General features: G+C 37.0%; 1 protein-coding gene across 18 annotated transcripts in view; it reads left to right on the top strand.

Moving 5' to 3' along the window:
- Positions 1 to 17,805, top strand: part of TRIP12 (thyroid hormone receptor interactor 12) — a 137,763-nt gene that overhangs the window by 73,182 nt on the left and 46,776 nt on the right. For all 18 annotated transcript variants that reach the window (XM_079783028.1, XM_079783036.1, XM_079783034.1 and 15 more), the window contains 6 exons: positions 2,736 to 2,872; positions 7,029 to 7,112; positions 8,360 to 8,455; positions 14,579 to 14,727; positions 17,256 to 17,291; positions 17,414 to 17,509. In XM_079783028.1, coding sequence (XP_079639154.1) covers positions 2,736 to 2,872; positions 7,029 to 7,112; positions 8,360 to 8,455; positions 14,579 to 14,727; positions 17,256 to 17,291; positions 17,414 to 17,509 — 598 coding nt within the window. The remainder of the gene's footprint in view (positions 1 to 2,735; positions 2,873 to 7,028; positions 7,113 to 8,359; positions 8,456 to 14,578; positions 14,728 to 17,255; positions 17,292 to 17,413; positions 17,510 to 17,805) is intronic.

Raw genomic sequence — 17,805 nt, 5'->3', positions numbered from 1 at the left:
GGACACACATGGGGTCTTGGTTGTCATTATACTAGTTTTTTTATAACACTTTTATCCTTAACCTTTTCTTTCGTTGCTACATTGTTTTCAGTTATTGCCAAGTAGTCGGACATTTGGTTGTTTTCGAAGTTCTGGTCAACCAAATAAATCTCTAGTGAGCGTCTTAATGCAGATTTCGGTTATTTTTTTAGAGGTAGCTGAATTTTCCAGTAGTGTGATTAATGAATCAAAGGGATGCCTGTTTTAATGGATGTAATATTGCCTAATTAGTTTCTAAAAGTGTTCACGCCAGTTATTGAGAGAGATGTACTTCATTTTAATTTTGTATACAACCCCTACCTGGCAAGGAAAAATGTATTATTTGTATTTTTTCATGTCTTTAATTCCCATTTCTCACAGTTACTGTTTTGGAGCTCATTTTCAGAAGATCAACTACCTTTGATGTGATAAGTGTATTACTTATTTCACATAAATTTTACTTATTTTTACATACTTTTGTTAACTGATGGGGAATCTTAGATTAAAGTTAAAAATCTTTTTCTGACAATTTTATTCCCATATTTTCAGGCTTGGTCGTCAGTTGGTCAAGTGCTCTTGTACTGCTCACTATTCACAGCCATATAGGCTTTTTCCTTTCATTTACATTCACTTTGTTCTCTTTTCTAAATGTGCCAAAAGCCAGTGATGGAACAACTGATTTTAGTTTGTCTTTTCTCTTTTCTAACGCAGGTTGGTAGAAAGGTTTAGAAAGGTTTTAGCACTTCTTTAGTTCTTCTCTAAAGCAGTGGACTTTGCTGTTGGCAGTGAGTACAATAATGACATAAGGAAACAGTATGACTTATTTCCTGTAAGTCATAAGAAAAGAACCCTGACCACTTTAATCTCTGCTTTTCCATTTATTTTCTAGTTATGTCTGGATTGTTTAAAATACCTGGAATCAGTACACCTATTTGCTTTTGAGGTTTCTAGGCAGTACAGGCAGCCCTTATTTTATTTGTGCTTCACTTTAGTATTATACTGTGTAGATAATGTGTTTTTTAGAAGTTGAAGGTAAGACCCTCCTCCAGTTGCAAAAAAATTACAATTCACTGAAGGTTCAGATAATAGCTTTTTTTAAAAAATAAATGAAGTATTTTTACATTAAGGTTATGTACATTGTTTTTTTGTTTTTTTTTTAATATATTTTATTGATTTTTCACAGAGAGGAAGGGAGAGGGATAGAGAGCTAGAAACATCGATGAGAGAGAGACATCGACCAGCTGCCTCCTGCACACCCCCCACCGGGGGGGATGTGCCCGCAACCATTGTACATGCCCTTGACCGGAATCGAACCTGGGACCTTCCAGTCCGCAGACCGACGCTCTACCCACTGAGCCAAACCGGTTTTGGCTACATTGTTTTTTAAACATGCTATTGCACATTCTAGCCATTTGCCTGGAATGCTCTTCACCTCAAACTTTTTCAGAATTAGTTGAGATTCTGCAGCTAATTGCTTTTTTACAATGGTGTCTTTGTCTCTTTTAGACTAACACTTCTGGAGGGCAGCAACCATAGTGTTTAGCACAGTGTGCATCACATGGTTGGTGCAAATTAAATGTCAAATAAATGAATTAATTTGAATCCCACTAATTTGTAGCTTGGCAAATTGAGTTTTACTGTGAAGGAAAGATTAACCAAATAAATTCCTGTTTAGGATGCATTTCTTTAATAATTGGAAGAATAAACTCTTCTACTATTTTTTGGTAATTCAGAACCTCATTTACATGTATGCTTCATTCTGGTTCTTTACTAGGCAGCATCTAATGTCTCTGTAGTTTGACTGCTGTTTGAACCATATCAAGGTGTAGTAAGCTGGGAAAGTCTTTTGCTTCTACCTGATTTTCTTTTAAAATAGAAAAAAAAGTCATCATTAATAAAATTTACTTCGCTTCATGAGAAATGACAGCATTCTTTTTTAAAAAAATATGTTTTTACTGATTTTTAGAAAGAGAGGTAGGGACAGGCAGAGAGAAACATCAAGATCGATAGACTTCCTCCTGCACGCCCCATACTGGGGATCAAGCCCAAAACCTGGCCATGTGCCCTGACCGGAAATCAAACCAGTGACCTCTTAGTACATTGGTTAATGCTCAACCATTGAGCCATATAGGCCGGGCTGATAATTCTTTTTTCACTATCTTATTCTATGCTTTAATCCTAAACAAGTGTCTTCCCAAATTTTATCTTTGCTTATAAACATTAAATATTTCATTCTTTATTTTAAAGGGTGGAGCTATTGTCCATTATTAGATAGTTATTTTTTGATTTATGAAATCTGAAACTTAGGTGATGGGAATTTTCCCCATCATATTCCCTCCTTCCCTCTCCCCTTTGTCAGGTATCAATCTGACAGTCTGTATATTGATCCATTATTTACCTTGGAAGTAGGGAGCTATTGTAAATGAATTGAATTCCTTCTACAGAAGAAGTCACGTTTTCATTTATTTAGAAGTGTTTAAAAAGCATTTCTTTCTGTAAGAATGACAACACAAAAGTTTGTATTATGAATGTAATATTAATTTGGAAGACTTTTAAATATATAATGTCTTGCTTGTTACCCATAGTGATTTTCTGCAACAATTTTTATGTAAAAAGAAGAAACTGGCTTTGTGCTCCATGCATTGGAGCTTTGTGCTGTGTGTTCATTGCTCTTGGTTGCTGGTAGTACTGCCTCTGATGGCATTTTTCTGTTGTAGTCGGCGAGGCTCTGGCCTGGGCAAAAGAGGAGCAGCTGAAGCTCGTCGACAGGAGAAAATGGCAGATCCTGAGAGCAACCAGGAGACGGTTAATTCTTCAGCTGCACGGACAGATGAAACCCCTCAAGGAGCTGCAGGTAGTGGCACTTCTTAGCCCTAAAATGCTTTTATGTATCTTACAGGTTTATTTAGAGATAAATTACTTTTTAGGTATACCACATATAATGAAAGAGAGAAGACAGAAGTATACTAGATGTTTATTATCAAACTAGAGGCCTGGTGCACGAAATCATGTACGGATGGGGTCCCTAGGCCTGGCTGGCGATCGGGGTCAATCAGGACTGTCTTGCCCAGTCCCTATGGGTCTGGGCGGCCGGGGGGAGGTTGGTTGAGGGGGCACACTGATCTCCAGGGGTTAGCTCCTGCGTTGAGCATCTGACCCTGGTGGTCAGTGCGTATCATAGTGACTGGTTGACCGGTCATTTGGCCAACTGGTCGTAATGGACACTTATGCTTTTATATATACAGATGAACTTTTTGTCCTGTTTTGTTTCACTTTATAGGTTTGGTTTCTTGATAAGTTGGATTTTGTTTTTGTTGTTTAATTCTTTCCCAAATCCAAATTTGTACTAATTATATTCAGAAGGGAGTAAGTCTCTTTCTGCTTTAGCTTCTTCTTACATTAATGACCACATATAATAGTTGCCCATTGATTGTCTGGAAAAATTTAAATTCATTATAAAACTGTAAGGATATGGCTTAATTTGCTTCAATTTCAATTTAGAATGTTGAAACTCCTAAAAAATAATAAGTATTCAGTTTGAATCTAAGCAACTTCAAGAATACTATTTATATTTTTATGGGCTTTTTTTCATTTTTAAATGTATTTTTTTATTGTTGATAGTACTATACATATCTCCTGTTTTTTATGGGCTTCTTATTTTTATTCTTGATATCTTAGCATAGCAAAAGTTAAGCCACCCCCATCCTTCAGCTTTAAATATGTATTCTTTACCAATACCAAAAGAAGGCTAATACTTCCCTGGCTAATTGTGTTAACATGTTTTAAAATGTTGCTTGTCATTAATATTTCTCACTAGCATTAAGATGTAATTTAAAATGTTGGCAATTCATCATTATAAAGGTATAGATATGAGGCCATTAAATCAGGATGATAACACATTGGTTTAAGCATATACTTACTTTTGAACAAAGCCCTTTCATATACTATCCTATTATATAAAAACCTGGGTCGTAACGTCGGGTAATGACTGAGGCTCCACCAACCACGATGCCCCAAAACTGACTACTGAGGGGACTGCGAATCAGGGCCAGAGAGAGGCCTGAAGAGAGAAGCAGGGACTGATCCATTGCCTCTGTGGCAGCTTTTGATCAGGACTTGCCTCTCTCTTTCTCTCCCAGTCTGGCCAGCAGCCACGCCTCTATTTCTCTCCAGGACTCCACCGGGGCTGCTGATCAGCCCCGCCTTTCTGATCAGGCCCTGTTGCTAGGCCCAGAGACGCTGACTGGCATAGAAACCGACCTACCAGAACCAAATCTGGGTGAAGTGTGAGGAAACCAATGGCTGCCTAGGAGGTGGAGCTTTTGACGCTGATTGGCATAGAAACTGACCAATCAGAACCAAATTGACTGGCAGAGGAGGGCAGTTGGGGGCAAGATCAGGCCAGCAGGGGAGGGCAGTTAGTGGCAATCAGGCAGGCAGGCAGAGGTAGTTAGGGGTGATCAGGCAGGCAAGCAGGTGAGTGGTTAGGAGCCAGCAGTTCCAGATTGCAAGAGGAATGTCCCCCAAGGGGTTCCCGATTGGAGAGGGTGCTGGCTGGGCTGAGGGAACCCCTCCTTTGTGCATGAATTTCATGCACCGGGCCACTAGTCTATATACATAAAGAGCCAGGGTCCGTAACATCCAAAATGACCAAATGGATGACCAAACACCAGAAGTCAGCACTGACTGCCACCGCTGCAGGCCTGGTGACCAGCTCTGATTGCCGAGGGGACTACAGATCAGGCCCGTAGAGAGGCCTGGAGAGAGAAGCAGGGTCTGATCCGTAGCTTCCGTGGCAGCTGCTGATCAGCCCCACCTCTCTGATCAGGCCCGGAAACACTGACTGGCATAGAAACTGACCAATCAGAACCAAATCTGGGTGAATTGCGAGGAGCCAATGGCTGCCTAGGACGCAGAGCTTTTGACGCTGACTGGCATAGAAACCAACGAATCAGAACCTAATCTTGGTGAACTGCAAAGGCAAATCTAAGATGGGGGCTGAGGAGGTGTTTTAAGGACAATAGCTGTTTGGTGTAAAGTGTAAGAAAGCAGTTCAATTTTTTAATGACCGGTTTGGCAGTATAGTGCATATGGCTGGCTATCAGTCCAGATATAGGGATTATGTATTTTTGTCTGCCAAGAGCATCTCCTCCTGCTGAAAAAGGCTTCCCCCACCCCATTTAAGCAATCCTATCCTGTATAATCTATACTAATAAAAGGGTAGTAGGCTACTTAGACCGGGTTGACCGGCCATCTTCCGAATGTCTGACTTCCTTCTGGACAAAGCCATGGTGGTGGGGGCCAAGACAGAGGCAGTTAGGGGTGATCAGGCCGGCAGGGGCGGGCAGTTAGGGGTGATCAGACAGGCAGGCAGGTGAGCGGTTAGGAGCCCACAGTCCCAGGTTGTGAGAGGGATGTCCAATTGGAGAGGGTGCAGTCTGGGCTGGGGGAACCCCCTCCCCCCCGTGCAGGAGTTTTATTGTTTAATATTATAATATGTGCTAGTTGGTTGTTGTTTTTTTAATGCCTGTGGTTAATCACATGTCCTCATTTGCCAGGAATGTTCTGGTTTGTCCACTACTTATCCATGTTTTTTGCCTTTTGTTCTCAGCTTTCTGTCCAGCTTAACATTTTTACCACTGATCTTTCCTAGTTATGTATGATAAATTACTGGGTGAACTGACAGCCTCGCTTTTGTTAGGAGGGCACTTTTTCCTGTACCTTTTTCTCAAATAGTTTTCGTGAAGAATTAAATGGTAGATTTAGGGACAATAATCCATTTCATATGCAACTCATTTAAGCTTTTTATGATACAGAGCCTATCCTTCCCAGTATTTTAATGTTTATTTCAAATCTGAACATGGAAGTGGGGCAATTCCCGTATGGATGACAGAAATGGAGCTGCTGAGTGTGTTGTTAAAGTAGACTCATTACAGTAATAATAGCTAACAGTTATGTTGTGTACACTCTATTGCAGACACAGTATTAAGCACTTTACATATATTTTCATTGAATATTCTAAACAACCTGCTGAGGTGTGAGTGCTGTTACCCTCATTTTATAAAGGAGGCAAACTTTAAGCATATAATGGTTAAACTTGCCCTGAGTTACAAACTAGGATGTGTGACTCTCAAATCCAGATCTTAGAAAAGAAGTGCATATTTATAATGGCTGTGGCATTCTGCACCTTAGGGTATAAGAGGTTGTTCAATTCACATGGATATAACTGGAGGCTGTAAACTGTTGTTCCATGATATATTTACCTAAGAGGATAAAAGCTTCAAGGGATTAGGTTCTTAAGCCTGCCCTCTTAAACACTTGCCTGTGTTTTAATTGTCATTCATATTTGAAATCACAGTGTGATTTAGGTATTTTTCCAAGTTTATGTAAAAGATGCATGTGGCATGTTCACTGGTATTAGAACAGTACTAGCGTCAGTACAGTTCGGAGGCTGGATTCCTGGTGGATCCTACAGGAATTCTGCCAGCACACTACAGTAGTCCTGGAGAAAAAGGTGAATTACTTATTAGCTTAATATTGAGTTGTTCTGAGTAATGTGCTTTAAAAAAAAAATTTTTTTTTTTAAATTTCAGGTGTACTACCATGTAATATGCTTTAGTTTCTTAGTAGAGTATAAATCAATGATTCTAACTCAGCATCTTTCGGCAAGTATCCATTCTCAGACAGCTCTTAATACAGTTGGTACAAGACTCCCTTCATTTGAAACATTTATTTTGAATTCTCGCCTGAGGACATGCTGAGAGAGAGTAAGGGGAGAGAGAGATACCCATCGGCTGCTTTCTGTATTGCTCAGACTGGGGTTCGAGCACACAACCTGGGCATGTGCCCTGACCAGGAATCGAACCTCGAACTCCTGGTTCATATAGATCGAAGCTCAACCACTGAGCCACGCCTGCGGGCACTCCTTTTTATTTTTTTTAAGATAAATCACACGTAATGAGTTTAAATATTCCTCTTTTAACCCTTGCCTTTTTTTCTCCCCTTTGAAGCTTCTAGTTCTGTTGCAGGGGCTGTGGGCATGACCACTTCTGGGGAGAGTGAATCAGATGACTCTGAGATGGGACGATTACAAGGTAAAGACAGTCTTGAGCTTATAAGAAACCATTATTATGGGCTGTCTATACTGCTGTTCTTTGTTGAAATTAATTGAGATAAGTTTCTTTAAGCATAATGTAGCAATGCATGTACCTCAAAAAAAAAGCTATTTAGTTGTGATTTGATGATTTGGAATTCGAAAATGATTTCCTGGCTACTCATTTTATCTGTTTAACTAGAGAAAATCTTGTATTTATTTTGAGTATTTTAAATTTTTCTTCATTATGTTGCATATGTAGCTGGAAATAAATTAAGATTATGAAAGGGGGTAGCTGTTTTTTAAAAATATATTTTTATTGATATCAGAGAGGGAGAGAGAGATAGAAACATCAATAATGAGAGAGAATCATTGATCGGCTGCTTCCTGCACACCCCCTACTGGGGATTGAGCCCTCATCACAGGCATGTGCCCTTGACCAGAATTGAACCCAGGATCCTTCAGTCTGTAGGCCAATGCTCTATCCACTGAGCCAAATTGTCTAGGGCGGCGGTAGCTTAATATATTGTTCTTTGGTACCTAGTAACACAACGCATTCAGTACGCTACTTTTTTGCCATGATCTTTTGTATTATTGGTCACCTCTTTCCAAACAAATGTAAAGTGTGTACATAAACTCTAACTATTTTAATGGTGTTAGTGCTTTTTAAAAAGCAGTTTTTTATATATGCTCTTTAAAAGTGGATGAGTATATGTTTTTATCATCTTGAGATAGCTGATTTCCAGTGTGAGGCTTATAAGAAACATTATAAATCAGTTTCAGATTGCTTTTAAGTTTCTGAAGGAACTTACAATAATCTCTCTTTGACTGGAACCCTCATGAACACAGGTTTCTTATTTTTTTGGAACTGATAAAAATAATTTTTCATGTTTTTATATTAGAGGTTGTCATGACCAATATCAGAGGAAGAACAGCGCAAGGGTGTTTACCATACAATTTCTTCAAAATAAATATTTACTTTGAGTTTTTCTTGGACCACTCTCACTGTTCCTGCTGGTATACTGATATTTAATATCGCCATAAAACCTTAAGATGCCTTGAAGTAACAGATATTAATATAATTAATATGAGAGTGGTCTTGAATGTTTAATGTAGCTTCTCTTAAAGTTCAACATGGAAGGTAACATTGTCCAAATCAGTTAACATGAGGTGAATCAGTTGCTTCAAATTTTTAGATAGGATTAGTTGCATCAATTAACTCAACTACTCCTGCCTCTTTCTCTTTAGCTCTGTTAGAGGCCAGGGGTCTTCCTCCACACCTGTTTGGCCCTCTTGGTCCTCGGATGTCACAACTTTTCCACAGAACAATTGGAAGTGGAGCTAGTAAGTAAATACTTTTAAATTCGTTCTCCTCCCTCACCCCCCATCAGTCCTTTAATAATTAGTTGAGTGCTGTTTTTATTGCTTACCTATTGATGTAAGGAAGTTTTTATGAACTTTAACTTGTCTTAAAAATAGAGCTTTTGTACATCTTTTTAAAAATATAGAAACTCAAGATTTTTTCTTCTATACTTTTGATTACTGAATTGGAATCATTAGAAAACCAAAATTTATAGCAAGATTGACTCTTTGTTTTTTTAATATATTTTTATTGATTTCAGAGAGGAAGGGAAAGAGAGAGATAGAAACATCAATGATGAGAGTCATTGATTGGCTGCCTCCTGCACGCCCCACACTGGGGACCCATCTTGCAACCTGGACTTATGCCCTGTCTGGGAATCAAACTGTGACCTCCTGGTCATTAGGTTGATGCTCAACTACTGAGCTACACCAGCCAGGCTGACTCTTTATTTGAGTTATAGAAGAGTAAAGAATCTCAGATGATTACATTAATTATTACAGCATTTGATGGCATGATTTGCATCTATTTAAATCTTGAGGGTTTTTTTACAATATAATAAATTTAACCCATAAGACAGTTGTAATATTAGCCTTGAAAGAAAGATTTCTCAGCACAATTACCAGTCACAGTCACTGTTCTCATTTAATCAAATTAATGTATTATAATCCAGAGATCTTGTCATGTATGGTATGACAATGGCGATCTTTAAAGTCTCAATTTGTAACTCAGAATAACTTACGCATAATTAAGAATCCAGTTAAGTTTTTTATGGTATAGAATACTATCTTTAGCTTTCTTTAAATATATGTTTTTAATTGATTTCAGAGAGGAAGGGAGAGGGAGAGATAGATAGAGACATCAATGATGAGAGAGAATCATTGCTTGGCTGCTTCCTACATACCCCACACTGGGGATCCAGCCCACAACCTGGGCATATTCCCTGACCAAGAATCAAATCATGACCTCCTAGTTCATAGATTATTGCTCAACCACTAAGCCATGCTGGCTAGGCTAAGGCTATTTTTCATAACTACCTTGCTTTCTGATGTGAGTTTAGCTCTTTCCTCCACCACCTCCACCACACACCCCCATACCTGAAATCAAACATTTCTTTAGAGAGCCCTGATTTTTTTATATGAAATCGTATTTGGAGCCCACAGTCTGGAGAGGCATATTCATTCATTGCTACTGGTTTGATCATTGTTACTAGACACTTTTAATGGACAAACCCAGTAAGTAGTTGCATTGTATCTTTTAAAGTAAAAATTATGGCCAGCCAGTGTGGCTCAATTTGTTGAACATCATCCCATGCACCAAGAGGTCGTTAGTTTGATTCTCCGTCAGGGCACATGCCCGGGTTTTGGACTCAGTCCCCAGTAGGGGATGTGCAGGAGGAAATGCTTGATGTTTCTCTCTCATCTATGTTTCTGTCTCTTTCTCCCTCTTCCTTTCTTTCTCTCTAAAAAGTCAATAAAAACTTTAAAAAAATAATAAATGAAAATTGAGTTCATACTAATGCTGCCAATTCAAATTCAGGCCTACAGGGTTTTAATTAACTTCATATTGTTATCTTCTTTCTCCCATGCCAAAAGTTCCAGTTCCTAATGATAATGACATAGTCACTTCTTTGCTTGATGTCCGTTTACCCTGTTTCCTCCTCCCACACAAATAACCTTTGTTAATTTAATGGCTTATTCTTCTGTTATTTACTTGAGAAATAAACAGATCCTTGTTAGATACTTCATACATACTGCCTTTCTTAGATAAAGGTGATAAACTTTGCACACCTTACCTTGCTTTTAACAACATATTTTGATGTCACTCTCCATAGTTGCATATGTAGATTGTAAGAGAAATAATTTTTTTTTTTTTTTTTGCTTTTGTAAAGCACCATGGTGCTACAGTTTACTTAGCCAGTTTCCTTTTGAATTGGCTAAATAGTTTGGGTTATTTCCCATTTTTCTGTGTGTTATCTGTAGGATAGATTTCTGAAAGGGAGATTGCTGTGTAAAAACGTAAATGCATATAACATTTGGCAGATGTTGTAAATCACCCTCTTTTGGAGTTTTACTATTTTGCATTCCTACCTGTCATGTATAAAAAAATGTGGTGTCATTTTTTTTTCTTTTCCTAACTTGTTAATTATATATCCTTATATACTTCTTTTAGTACTTACCCTAGAGATTATAATGTATATCCTTGGTTTATATAGCCTACCATATATAACCTATCATATACAAACAGTTTAAGAAGCTTACAAAAAATTAACTCTTTACTTATTGCAATCCTTGATGTTATTGTTTCAACTTGTTTTACGTATACAGGTTTATAAACACAATAAGGCGTAATTGTTATTTTAGAACATCCATATTCTTTTATGATTGTTAACATATATGCCATTTTAATTCCTTCCTGCATTTTTTTTTCTTCTAGGGTTTGTTTCCATTTAGCCTGAATAATTTTTTTTTTCTTGTAGTGAATGATTACTAGTAGTAATTTCTCTTTTCATTTGTTTGGATTTCTCAAAGATATTTTCCCCAGTTGTAAAAACCTCAGCACTTGTAATGTCATCTGGTTTCCCTGGTTTCTGTTTCAAAGTCTTACTGTTGCCCTTCCAAGGCAATCTCTTTTTCCTCTGGCTTTTAAGATTTGCTTTTTCAAAATGTAATTAATTTTTAGTAGTTTGACTATATTAGGACTATGTGATAGTGTTTTTCATTTTCATTTGCTTGGATTTCATTTAACCTTTGAGTCTGTGAGTTGATTATCTTTCATCAGTTTTGGAAAATTCTTTGCCATCATCTCATCAAATATTTCTCCTATCTCACTATCTTCAAATATTACCCTTCATTCCTTCCAGGAGTATCAAAATCATACATATATTCAAACTTGGACTCACTCATCATGTCTCTTGACTCCATTTTATTTTTGTTTTTATGAGAATTTTTTTCTTTTACCCATTTTGAAACTTTCTATTGGCCAGCTTTCAAATTCACCAATTCTTTTTTTCTGCTGTCTTTAATCTTCTTGGAAACCTACCAGTGAGTTTTAAATTTTTTATATTATGTTTTTCAGTTTTAAAAAGTTAAATGATTTTTATTATAGATTCTAATTATGTTACTCGTTTTACCTATCTTTTCTTATTTCTGTAAAAGGCCAGATAGTAAATACATTGGCCTTTGTAGACCATAGAGTCTCTGTTGCAACTCTTCAGCTCTGGCACTGTGGCATGAAAGCAGACACAGACAATATGTAAACAGATTTGCATGGCTCTATTCCAATACAACTTTATTTATGGATGCTGAAATTCATATTCATTTAATTTCACATGTCACAAAATGCATAAATCATTTTTAGTTCATAAGCTTTACAAAAACAAGCAGGAAGTAGGATATGGCTCTTTATGGAAAATACTAAAGGCCCAGTGCACGAAATTCGTGCACGGGAGGGGTGTCCCTCAGCCCGGCCTGTACCCTTTCCAATCTGGGAACCCTCGGGGGATGTCTGACTGCCAGTTTAGGCCCGAACCCTGCGGGATCGAGCCTAAACCGGTAGTCAGACATCCCTCTCACAATCCCGGACTGCTGGATCCTAACCGCTTGCCTGCCTACCTGCCTGATTACCCCTTAACCACTTCTGCCTGCCAGCCTGATTGCCCCCTAACTGCTCCCTGCCGGCCTGATTGACACCTAACTGCTCCCCTTCTGGCCCAATCGCCCCCAACTGCCCTCCCCTGCCGGCCTTGTCGCCCCCAACTGCCCTCCCCTGCTGGCCCAATTGCCTCCAACTTCCCTCCCCTGCTAGTCTGATGGCCCCCAACTTCCCTGCCCTGCCAGCCTGGTTGCCCCCAACTGCCCTCGCTGCAGGCCTGGTTGCCCCCAACTACCCTCCCCTGCCGGCCTGGTTACCCCCAACTGCCCTCCCCTGCAGGCCTGGTCGCCCCCAACTGCCCTCCTCTGCCAGCCTGATCACCCCTAACTGCCCTCCCCTGCAGGCCTGGTCCCCCCCAACTGTCCTCCCCTGCCGGCCATCTTGTGGCCACATGGGGGCGGCCATCTTGTGTGTTGGCGTGATGGTCAATTTGCATATTACCTCTTTATTATATAGGATTTGCCAACCAACTCTTGATCTGTGATAATGGTTCCTAAGTGTGGTCCATAGACTCCTGCGTGGTTCCTGAGACTCTTAATTACATTTATTTGTAATTTTCAGCTACAGTTGACATTCAGTATTATATTAGTTTCAGGTGTACAGCATAGTGATTATATACATTTATGTAACTTCCAAAATGATTCTCCTGATTAGTCTTGGCATCCTCCTGACACCATAGGTAGTTAATATGATATTATCGACTATATTCCCTAAGTTCTGTACTTTATATATGTGGAACTATTTTGTAACTGCCAATTTGTACTTCCTAATCTATTGACCTTCTTTACCCAGCCTCTCAACCTCCCTACCACCTAGCAACCATCAGTTTGTTCTCTGTATCTAAGAATTTATTTCTGCTTTCTTCATTTTGTTTTTTGGATTCCACATAACAATGAAATCATGGTATTTATCTTTCTCTGACTTATTTCACTTAGCATAATATCCTCTGGGGGGTGTTGATGATGATTTTGATCATGCCAAAATGATCTATGTCCTTAGAATTGCCAACCTCAATGTTTATAAGATATCCAATGGCATACGTGTCGATTTAAAAATGAATCTAGGTGCAACTGAGGATTTTTTGTTTTCAGTAGTTAAATTCCCTCATTTTTTTTCCTTCCACATTATTTCAACACAAAAATTAGCCTGCTCTAACTAGCACTGATGTTATTTAGTTAGAAAATATTAAAGATGGTATTCCTTTGAAATGGACTTTCTTGCAATATATTTTTAGATGGACTCTTAATTATGGTAAATGTAGGAAGGCAGTGATATTTATTAGTCACAGTCTTAAATAATATAGAAAACAAACTTTGCAAGGATCATCTGTGTCTCTTTGAGAGGTTTATGCCTTCCTAAAAACCTTTGGTTTTCATATGAATTCCACATTCATTGACATTTTCCAAACATATTTCTACTCATTTTAATACTTAATGATATGGGAGTGAAAAAATCCCGTACAAAAAGAATAAGCTGACAAGGTATAAGAAGAGAAAGGGCTTGAAAGTAACATGAGGTATAATCATTGATTAATTAACCATAATTATAAGAAGAAGGGCGTCCACAAAAATTTGAAACATATTTGGAGACTATTTTTGAGTTTCTTGTTCAGCTTTTTGACAGCTCGTCTCCCTTTGAGTCTTAGCATTTTTCAATTGTTTAGACAGTGGAATGGAGCCTTTAAAGTAGTTCTCTAAACTACTCTGATAGCATCTGCAAATGAAATGAGAGGAAGTGAAAAAAGTCCTTCACTTGCTGTTTTTTTGTTTTTAGGAAATACTTTCTTGTTCTTTCCATTCTCTTTTGTTAGATGCATTGTTTTGTTGTCTTTATTTTCTTGCTCTTTCACTGTTAGATTCCATTCTCATGCATATATTTAGAGGTATATGATATTTTCTTTGAAGCCTGGACATTGTTATTTAGCAAGCTTTTATTATTGCAGAAAATGTTTGCTCACTATTTCATACATACATACATATATGTCCCCCCAAAAAATGTATACATACTTTAACAGCTGATAGCTCAACTTTGAAAATGAAGTGTATTTTTAATAAATATCGCCTTTATAATTAATTATTCAAAGTGTGTGTATACATTTTTTGGGGTCACCCTATATATAGTTAAAAGCAGATATGTTAACTGTAACAATTTATATTCGTCATATGGATATTCTTTATTTTAGCCATTAAAAATATAATCAGCTTCTCATTTAAATAGGTAAATATTAAGGCAGAAATATATACATAACTGTGAAATCACTTTAAAGCATAGTAAATTCAACCATTTTAATTGTCTTGAATTACCAGCAGCTTGTCTTAACCCTGATATACACCCAGTCTTCATTTGGGAGGCAAAGAAGATAAGCAGCCAGCTACCATGTAGAGTCACATCTTTTACCTAGTAATAATTTTCTTAAATGTTTAAAAATCTTTTTTTTTTTTTTCTCTGTGAAGGTTCTAAGGCCCAGCAGCTTCTGCAAGGACTGCAAGCAAGTGATGAAAGCCAGCAACTTCAGGCAGTTATTGAAATGTGTCAATTACTGGTCATGGGAAATGAGGAGACACTGGGAGGGTTTCCTGTCAAGAGTGTCGTTCCAGCTTTGGTAAGATAGAGTTTTCCCCTTGTTTTACCTCAGTTGTCCTCTGTGCTTCCTGTATTTTACTGAAAGTATGATTATTGTCATTATGAATTTTAAAGCACAACAGAATTAAGAGTTAGTAGAGTGTGGTTTAGTGCTTTTATTTCATGCTTACAGATATTGTGAGTGATTGCTAATGATGATTAGTAAATTTTCTTCATAATTAAACGACTACCTTTAAATTGTTGGCCTCTTGACTTATTATGCCAAAATTTACATGCTTTCTTTTATATCCCTGTGATACATGAGGCAATAACAAGCAGCTCACTTGTGGATTGTCTTTGTGGGCCATACAGGTTTCACGTTTGATGATTGTGTGCATGGCAGAGCTCTCAAGCCAGAACACCACATAGATCCTTCTAGCTTAAAAAGTTTTTTTGTTAAGCAAAACCAAAAGAAAAATCCAAAACCAAACAATACCCACTATAGAAAAACATTTTTAAAAAGGTTTTAATAATTTTTCAACACAATTATAAGTTGATATTTAGTTTTATTAAACTTAATTGCTTAAGCTTTTAATGTGAAACAGGAAGGAATAGTTTCTTGAGCATAATGTTTTTTAAATAGTAGGTTGGTAAATTTTCATAGTCAAGAGATTAAAGACGTTGCCTATAATTTAAATCTGAGTAAAGAACTAACAGACTAAAATGAACATCATGAATACATTCATAGCATATTGGAAGTTAAAAATATGTAAGTTTTTTAAAAAATATCTAATAACGTTGACAAACATGAAATTATGATTGATATATCAGATTGTTCCATTTGGTTACATTATCAAATTATGGGTAAAGGTGAGTGTTAAGGAGAGAGCTGAATGAAGACCAGTCAAATCTAAGGTGACATGGTCTTTTTTTTTTTTTTTTTTTTTTCTCTCCCTATTCTTAATTGTTGGGTGACTGGGCTCTGGCCGATGCTGATAAAGATTAAATTAATTTTTTCTCCTGTTGCCAATCAGATCTTTGGATAATGAAAGCTAACACTTAGATCTTACCAGTTCCCCTCTAATAAAGCTTTACATGTTGATTCCTGAATATTTTAAGAAAACAGTATTATTAGCCTTTGTACTTTTTTGACATTTGGCCTATGCTAATTTTCATTCTCAAATTACAAATTTCTTCAGTAGCTGACTTCTGTTTCCCAAATTTAACTTTCTTGTTTTGTTGGTGGTTGTTCATTAAAAAATATAAAGCAACAAAGAACTAGGTTTACCTTTTACTGTCTACTGTTAAAAATGCAGTTTTTATTAGTTAAATAAAGAAGCTATAAAATCTAGGCAGAAATGTTGACACAGTCAACTTTACTTAATTTGTTAGCTCTTGATTAGATTTAAGCTCTTACTAGACCTTCATGAGTTAGCTCATGCTATTAAGAATGATTATTGTTAAATGAGTTGTCCAGATTTATCTTTTATCACGATTGAATATTGTGAATATATATTTATATATTGTGTGTGTATACGTGTGTGTGTGTGTGTGTGTGTGTGTGTGTACATACACATTATCATGCACTTGTGAGGAAGAGAATAAATCTATAGTAATTCTCCCCAAACATGGTCATTGAACCTTAAGTATTGGAGAATTTAATGTGACAGCCTTTTTCAATTTAGAGTGTTTTAAGTGACTGATTGATTGTAGGTGAATTGAAACATAAAGTGCTGATAACCCTGAAATGGAGTGTGTGCTTTTTAAGAAAAAGTTATCAGAACCTCTGGTGTATGTGTATATATATTCTGTGCCCAGTATAATTCAGATCTGAAAAGTCACTCTTATTAAATGATTATTGTATTAGAATATGTGATGTCTCTTATTATAGCTATGCATGTATTTGAAGGGTACTTTATAGTTTAAATTTAGTACATTTAAGACTTTCTATTGAACTAGATGACAGTGAATGATCTGTTTGCCCAAGTAGGAAATTTTTTTTGGTAGCTTTGGCTGCTTCAGAATAAGAGTATATGCCCCTAGCAGTTTTGCATTCCCTCCTTTGAAAAATGTGGTTGAAATCTCCTTAAGGTCTTTTCCATAAGAGAGACTAAAATAAAAATCAGATATTTAGACTCCTTCATGCATTTGTAGAATAAATATATTAATTTATGTTTTAATTAGTGCATAGTTTCTGATAACGATCAATATTGTGTTTAAACCCTAGAGTTTAAGCTATGGTTCTGAATTTGTCCTGACAATTTTTATTTAACAAATGTCATGATGCCTCCTGCATGCCCCGCACTGGGGATCAAGCCAGCAACCCGGGGCATGTGCCCTGACCAGGAATTAAACCGTGACCTCCTGGTTCATAGCTTGATGCTCAACCACTGAGCAACACCAGCTGGTCTGCATGCTAGTTTTTAACTTGATATTATTTTTATATGGTAAAAGTCTTGAGTAATACTTTTCCATTTCAGTTGAAGTGTAGAGGAAGCGATACTTCCTCTAGGACTTTTCTCTAAGAATATAGATCGCTTCTAATACTTTGTCATAATCTTTTAACAGATAACATTATTGCAGATGGAGCATAATTTTGATATTGTAAGTATGTCCTGAATTTTTAAAATATAAATACTTCAAATTTTGTATTTTGAGGTGGTTGTTTTTGTTTGTTTGTTTGTTTGTTTGTTTTATTTAGTAAAAAATGCCTTCTTGTTTTTAAGATGAACCATGCTTGTCGAGCCTTAACATACATGATGGAAGCCCTTCCTCGATCATCTGCTGTTGTTGTAGATGCAATTCCTGTCTTTTTAGAAAAGGTAATCCTACTTTTGCCCAATTTGTTCAAAAGCAGGGGTAGGGGAATCAAGTTGAGTACTCATGACTTCTGAATTTTAAGATAGTACATCACATTGTGAGGCCACATTTTGTATTCATTATCTAACTAAAATAATATTTTTTTAGCTAAGATTCCAGAAAAGTATTTCAGAGCAGTATTTTCAAGTTGATATTAATAAAATGTTATAAAATCAACTAAGGTTTATAATCTTATATAATAAAAGGGTAATATGCAAATGGACCAAACGGCAGAATGACCAGTTGCTATGATGTGCAC

The sequence above is a fragment of the Cnephaeus nilssonii genome, assembly GCF_951640355.1.
Source record: "Cnephaeus nilssonii genome assembly, chromosome: 10".
Lineage (NCBI taxonomy): Eukaryota > Metazoa > Chordata > Mammalia > Chiroptera > Vespertilionidae > Cnephaeus > Cnephaeus nilssonii.
This window is presented reverse-complemented; position numbering and strand designations above follow the sequence as displayed.